The 7,746-nt window shown below is 42.5% G+C and overlaps 1 protein-coding gene across 3 annotated transcripts in view; it reads left to right on the top strand.

Annotated features, from left to right (window-relative positions):
- The first annotated feature begins 1,216 nt into the window (after positions 1-1,216).
- rab6ba (RAB6B, member RAS oncogene family a) overlaps positions 1,217-7,746 on the top strand; it is a 49,016-nt gene continuing 42,486 nt past the window's right edge. The window contains exon 1 of one of the 3 annotated variants that reach the window (XM_051376872.1): positions 1,217-1,479. In XM_051376872.1, coding sequence (XP_051232832.1) covers positions 1,410-1,479 — 70 coding nt within the window. In that variant the 5' untranslated portion in view covers positions 1,217-1,409. Of the gene's footprint in view, positions 1,480-3,252; positions 3,296-7,746 lie in introns of those variants that run through there. The other 2 variants (XM_051376874.1, XM_051376875.1) reach the window with 2 other exon arrangements.

Below are 7,746 nucleotides of genomic sequence, written 5' to 3'. Positions count from 1 at the left end.
TATACAGGTACAGATATGAAATAAACAGGTACATACTTGTATACTACACACATGCTCACAGCCTTCGTATAAATATAGAATTTAAGTGACTAAATATTTGGACTGCATTTATGTAGCATTAAATATATGTTGGATCTTGCCCATATACTGCAATAGTAAATATTATAACATATTATGTAGACATATAATTGGCTTAATATGTTTCACATGTGAAGATATGTTTGGAAATTATAAATCAAAGCCTGTGTTACAAACCAGGAGCGTGGAGTTTGAAATAGGTTCTCCAGGATGGTCTGCAAACTTCTACAGGGGCACAACTGTGAGTATGCTGACTGACTGCATCAACATCTGGTTCGGCAGTTGCAACGCCCTCAACTGTAAAAGGCTCTAAAGAGGCTGGTGAAAGTTGCTCAGCACATCACCAGGTTGAAGCTGCCATCTATGGAGGATCACCAGAGACCCCAGTCACCCCAGCCATCTGGCAGACGGTACCGCAGCATCCAGTCCCACACCACCAGGCTCCCTCAAGCTCAGCTCATTAGTATCAGTTGCACCACACTGGTAAACTTTACCTTTACTACTCTTACTTAATGTTACCCATATGTTACCGTTTACATTTGCAGTTTATTCATTTTATTACTACTGTTCACCAATCTACCACAGTCTTATAATTATATTTTATTCCTATATTTTTACTTCTGCAATATTGTACATGGAGAGGCAAGGAGAATAATTGAAAGATCTTATCAAGTTGCATTATGGGAATTGTAGAAACCAGTGTCTTAATGAGGTGCATCCATACTGGAACCTAAAGGCCCAAAAGATATCTCCGCCTATGTGTCTGCATCAATTTTGACCTTTCTTTTTAGAATCTGTCTCTAACTGAGTTCACTAACTTTATGGGAGGTCAATGCTAACTCACTGGAACATCCCTTTAGGAACAGTGTAAGATACCAGCGTGAACACCACCCTGTATGTCTGATAGGAACACACATGTGAGCCAGTGTTGAACCCAGAGTCCCTCCAGACACATGAAGTCCAGCAGCACATTGTACATGTCTGCCTCTGCCTCCTCCCTGTCTCCTCTCCTCCGACTCACATGACGTCATTTTATATCACGGCTGTCAGCTCAACGGAGAACGAGGAGAGGCCGCGCATGCGCAGAAGCCCTTGGGTGAGAGGGGAGGGGAAAAAAAAAAAAACACCCCAAGCGTCACGGACCGGTGCAGTAGCAGTGAGTGAGAGAGAGTGAAAGAGAGAGAGAGTGAGAGAGAGAGCTGAACGGAAAGCAACATCACCGCCTTTTCCATCCAGCATCTCCACCGACCGACACCGAACTCGAGTGGGAACACACAAGTCCTGTCCTCCGGTGTCCAGAGTTCCCCCTCCTCCTCCTCCACCACATCAAAATGTCCGTGGGCAGTGACTTTGGGAACCCTTTAAGAAAATTCAAACTCGTCTTTCTGGGGGAGCAAAGTGGTAAGACGCGTTTAATTCTCTCGAGAAGTTCATTTTTGGTCGTGAGTCCAGTGAACCCGTTGCACCTGCCGGTCAGTCAGCAAGTTCATCTGCTGGAAGAGACGTTGAGCTAGCTAGTCTGGCGCCAATGCGTCTCTCCTGAGTTTACTGTCTAAAACTGAAGATGGGGAGGGAAAAGATAACGTGTGTGTTCAGTTTGTGAGGGTGAGGGTGGGGAGGGCATTGTTTTAATCAAATTAGGAGCCTGTAAGGTTTCACACAATGGGCTGGAGTGTGTTTATGGTAGCCTGCAGTCTCTAAGTTTAACTGTAAAATTACAGGGGCTCGAATAATGTCCACCTTGTAAAGGGTTTTAGCTGGCTATTAATTAGTTTGAAACATCCTGGACTAGCTATTGGGATTTATACAGGATCAGTTGAAAGTGAGTAATGCTCGGTAAACGAGCCTGAATGTGTGCATGTAGGGAGAGTGTGTGTGCAGCCTCCGGTCTGATGCTGGGGATGATCCAAGTTGGTAAATATTCCTGTGTGTGGAGACACACCCAGGTTGTCAGTGGCGATGAGATAACTTGTGTGGCTGCAGTCTGCCTCTGCCCTGGAGTTGTTCCAGTCTGCCTGCCGAGGCTGACCAAGTTTGTGATTCTGCATGATGACTTGTTCTATTAATTATTGGTTCTTGTGGAGACTCATCTTTGATTTTTCATCTGAGCCTCAGTCTCAAGCTTTTACTCACCCACACCCTCAGACGTGCAAAAGCGTCTCCTTTTTCTGAGGCTTCAGTGTGGCAACAAAATTGTCTTCCAGAAGATTACACTGATCTGGCTGAGACATGATTTGAATCTTTAGGTTTACTTTGTCTTTGGAACAGGGCAGGTCTGTTAGTGGTCTAATTCAGAGGTCTTGAGCAGCCAAATGAACCACATTAGTCATGGTTCAGTCCTTCAGTAGGCCCTATTGATCATCCAGTATAGTGGCCCATGCATTACAGAGTGTATTGTTCCATTTACAACAGTGTAGCATTCTTATTATCTACATAATAGCAGATACATATTGTCTGTACAAGCAAACATCGGCTCTATCCTCAATGAGAGATCATTAATGGACACAGAGATACCTTAACTGAACTTGAGAATGATTATGACAGCTGATGATGCCCTGTAGTGCTCGTGGTAAACACTGGTGCTGTGACAATTTGTCCATCAACAAAAAAAAATAAATTGCCTGCTATTTCTATAATCGTTTCGTCATCATTTAAGTAAAATTATTCTCTGGTTCCAGCCTCTCTAATGAGAGGATTTGCTGCTTTTCACTGCAAATTTAATATCTTTGGGTTTTAGACTGTTGGTCAAACAAGACAAGACATTCTAACGAAGTTGGGCTCTAGGAAGATGTGATGGTCATTTTAAACTATTTTCCAGCATTTAGACAGATTAAACAATAATCAATCCATCAAAAAAATCTGATAGAAAGCAATGAGGACAATAGTCATTAGTTGCAGCTCTAGTTAAGATGGCTTCGAGTGCATTAAAAGGATATTAAATGAGATTCTTCAGATTACTCTCTGTAACCTATTAAACAATTTCTCCTCTCTAAATGAAAGCAAATTAGATCCACTATGTATATCGTATACAAACAAAGGCCTGTTGGTTGGCTTTACTCTTGGGCAGTTTTATGATATTAAGTGCCAAGCAACAAGCCAAAGGGGATTTGGCTGCACAAACATAATATCAGGGAGTGTACTGTGTTCACCAGACAGTGAATCTGGCTGAATGGTTTGACATTCTGAATAATGGACAATCTTACTTCTTCAGTGAAAGGTAAAGTATTCAAAAGGATTTATAGGTTTTGAGAATGATGTGGCACAGAGGACATCTCCATTGATCTGATTGTTTTACTATTTGTGTGTGTGTGTGTGTGTGTGTGTGTGTGTGTGTGTGTGTGTGTGTGTGCTATATAAAGCATTATTTCCGGCTCTTGTATGCCTCATTGATTCGTTCTTCAAATACGAAGAGTCCTCTCTCTTTATTATCATTTAGATGCTGAATGAGCAACTGGTTGCAAATACAAGCAGAGGCATCAGGTTTATGGGGGTTTTCAGGTTTGCTGCAGAACTCTACGGTCTAGAATAATTACCGACATGTTTGTGTCATATATAAACATGAATTGGTTGTTACAGACCATTAGCCTGAATTATTGATGAGTAGCATTTCTCATCAATGAATCATTTCTTCATCATAAGAAATGTGGACCATTGGACCACTTAGTAATTAAATTCCATAATGGTGCAACTTCCTTTCTTTTTGCTATAGCTGCTTTCTCATTGCTCATTAAAATCTGGTCTTAAGGTTCCTTTGTGGGGTTTTGTTTTTTCACTGGCCAAAAACAATAATGAGGACATCTGTTAATGTCCTATTGAGATATATTTTATGACAAACATACTGTACAATAGCATTTGTGTATTCTCTAATGACAGGTAACAGAGGATCATGAAATCAGCATTTCCTGTAATTACTGCTGACATAACCACTTGTAATTATGGTAACTGCTGTAAAGTTTCTTATCAGCAAGAAGATAAACCTTTGGCCTAATATAATCTTTGTAGGGTTTGTAGGGATTTTAGCAAGTAAGATGCTGTGGTTCGCCTCATTCTGTAGCTCCTTTGGTAAAATGGCGAGGGCCGTTGAACTCTTAAGCCACTGTAGACCCCGCTGGTCTGTGATGAGGGGTCCTTGCCAGTCTGGAAGAGTGAAGTCTGTGTCTGTTATCAGTGCGAGCGAGGGGACTTTATTTGTCAACCAGTGCTCATCCAGACAGCGCCAGCGCCAGCCTCGTTTGATTGGGTCGTCTCCGGTGGAGCTGTGTCTCTCTGACATGTCTGCTATAATTGCAGCTGGTGCCCAGGCGGGCGTGAATCCCGTCAGCTCTGCCACTATCATTTATTAATGTACACGACTGGACTCAAGTATGTCAGGAACAGAGGCATGAGTACAGAGGCTGCGGTGAAAAGACCATTTATTCTTTGTTCCTGTGTGCAGTGAGGGCCCATAATGGTGGAAGTGTCTGAAAAATGTGCCTATAAAGGGAAAGATGGCATGATGTTCTGTTTTTCATAAAAGACTCAGCCAACGTCAGAGAGGTGGGGGCTCCAGATTAAGTGGGTGGAAGCAGGCAGAATGTTAAATGAGCTGTCAGGAAGTCTCTCCTCCTGCATACTTCTTTGGGTGTTTTCTACACTGCCTGTACAAAGGAGGCTTGCTAAAGATTTCCTTGACAAAGCTGAAGGCTTTAAGCAGGCCAATCAGCTGTCTCCAAGTCTGTGTGCCCACACTGCTGGAAGAAACAACATTTTCCAAGTTCCAGCCTCAGAGAAATCTACCAGGTCATTGTTAGAACACCTCAGATTACTGCTTTGCATTTATTGGGTCATAGACGTTTTGCCATAGGCACGTTTTCAAAGGAGCAATACTGCATGGTACTTTGTAAAAGCTAATTGTTTGGAGGTAATCCCCTGCTGCATGCTTCATTTCACCTCAGACAAACAGATGGGAATACATTTGTTAGATGCATCCGCATGGCTGCCATGAGAATCAAAATGCTATCTTCCATCATTCACTGCACAGAGATTGCCATCGCACAAACGAGAGCTGGCTTCAAAATACTGCTGAATCACCGCACCAATATGCTTCAAAGTAGGGTTTAGTTGGTTGTCTAATGCATCAATCACTGTGTCTGCAGGGAACAGCTTTCTGAGCAAATGAAACTCTGAGTTTTGGCTTGCCCAGGCAGGGAGCAGCCGACACATTTTCTCACTGTCACTGTGAAACCACAGATGCAGATATAGATACTAAATATTTACACACACATGCACACATCAAAAACATGCAGCTCTTTGTACAGAAATTGTACAGTTACTAGCAGAGGGATGTGTGGAGATACTGTAGCGATTGAAGTCACAGGTCTGGCTGGATTGGTATACACCACCAGAGACCAGACTTTTCCAGTCTTTTTGCTGGTAATATTTAAGGCTTTGGCTCAGTATTGGCAAGTTTGATTTGAAACAGACTTCTGAAAAACTGCTTCCGGAACTTAACGTATGTGGCGCTTGTATTTTGCACCCATTTCCTCATAGAAACTGAGACAAACATTCAGTGGTGAGAAGAATATCTTGCTGGTGTGAATCAGGGAGGTTGCAGATGAAATGTGTCGAGAACACTGCTGTGATTTTCATGTAGGCTGGTTGGCTTTTGTTTGTCTTGTCTCTATGCAACAAAAAGAATAATATCATTATAACACAGGCCATTAAAGTAGTCATTTATGTTCATCATAAAGACACAGAACAAAGTATATTTATGTGACAATTTGAAGTGCGTGTTTGAAAGAGCTAGGACTGTACCAAAAATGATTATTTTTCTCTGTATGAACATGGTGCGACCAGGTCACATCGCTGTCTTTGTGTCTATCCTGTGCTCTCTGTCTGTGTCATGGATGTAAAGAGCCGCAGGTTTCTGTGTCTGTTTGACTGAGGGTGGGGCTGAACTACACAGATGCAGAGAGGCACAGCAGGTAGGATAAAGTTTGCGGTTCGGCAGTCTTTACACAAAATCTGGCAGTACGGGACCTTTTCGCTGGGTTATGCGGAGGTGTGGCCATGTTTAATTGTGCTTTAAAATGTAACCACCGACTAATGCTGCTCCCTCTCTTCACCCACTCTCAAGCTCGCTCGACCACTGCTGCTCTCACTCATTGTGCCAGGGAGGAATGAATGATATGTTTGCAAACAGCAACCGATCCTACTCGTTCTGCCTTTAAGATCACATCACTTTATTGAAACTGAGGATTCTGTTTAGGGATTTTTTTTTAAAGGGTGATGATGTCATAAAGTGTGAGGACAGACATTTGAAGCTTCATTTGAAAACCTTCATAGAGGCTTCAAATGTAAAATAATGACATTCAGTACAGCCCTAGTTTTCACTGCTGCAGTACCACAATAGGTTTAAGAAATGATCAACAAATGATCCACATGAGCTTGGTTTGGTGCTGTGTGGTAAATGAACCAGGAGGATATGCCACACCCAAGAAACAATTGCCACTTGGGTTGGGGAAATTATTATAGGAAACACCAAAACCACAGTATTCTGAAAACTATTCAAAGCAAACTCTTGTTGTGCAATGCTGTGTATATAGCCTCAGGTGTGTGAAAGGTGGAGCACGTGAGTTCTGTTGGCTAGTTAAAGCACAGTGAGGCAGGTCACAGGGCTTAACCGGTGCCTCAGCAGCTCCTCTTCAGCTCTTTTGAGGGGTCCGGCTGTCCTAGCATCCTTACACTCCACTCGAACTGAATCCTGTAGTGTGGCACAGCCAGCAAGCTGTGGAGTAAATAGAGTTAGCAGACCTTCAGCTTGTAGGATTTTCCTTGAATGAGGGATTGAAGACAAGCTGTCGATATTGACTTGAAGTCTTGAGGGTTGAAGTCTCTGGGAGTCTAGCCTACATTCCCTGAGCGACGGCTCTGCTGCTGTAACATTTGATAATCTAGCTACGTCTAAAGATAACTGGTCATCATTTCACATCCCATTGCGTCTTCCCGGCAAATGTTCTTCTCTGATGGATTGAGGGAAACAACTCCCTGACAGCTTTGATCTGTTATTGATCGGCTCAGCTGCCCATTAATGGGTGTAATTGATCAAAAGGCATCAGCAACGTGCAAGGCTACTCTTTCCGTCCATGGCTTCAGGGCACACATGTCTGGCAGTTTTTTGTGTGTTGTCTTCTTAGCCTGGCACACTCTGCATTTGTGTATACTATACAGTCGAGGCCTCTTACTTGTTTTTAGCCATGCTAGAGGCATAACTCTAAGGATGGCCATGTTGCTCTGTCGGCATTCATGGTCAACAGAAGATTAATTCTAATTACGTTGGTTATTCCCATTATTTTGAAGTGCCCTGACTTTTCATCTAGCGCCATTATCATGTCAAAAATATGTCCAATACTTTTAGTCGTGTTCCTACTACCAACACAAGACTCCTCTGCAATGCTCTCGTATACTGACTGTAGCACTTACATTGGGACAAAACTAGGACCTTAATCTGCATCTGCTGAGGTCCTTTTTTCTGCTATGACAGATTTCACATTGGATGTATTGCACATCACTGAAGATGCTTAGGAAAATTGAGGGGCCTAAAAATAATATTAATAACGGTTGATTTTTATATATATATATATAAACTTTACAAGTTTCTGACTTATTAAGAAGCACTTTCTGTCCAGC

The sequence above is a fragment of the Dicentrarchus labrax genome, unplaced genomic scaffold (assembly GCF_905237075.1).
Source record: "Dicentrarchus labrax unplaced genomic scaffold, dlabrax2021, whole genome shotgun sequence".
Taxonomy (NCBI): domain Eukaryota; kingdom Metazoa; phylum Chordata; class Actinopteri; family Moronidae; genus Dicentrarchus; species Dicentrarchus labrax.
Note: the sequence above shows the minus strand (reverse complement) of the source record. Positions and strands in the feature narration are given on the sequence as shown.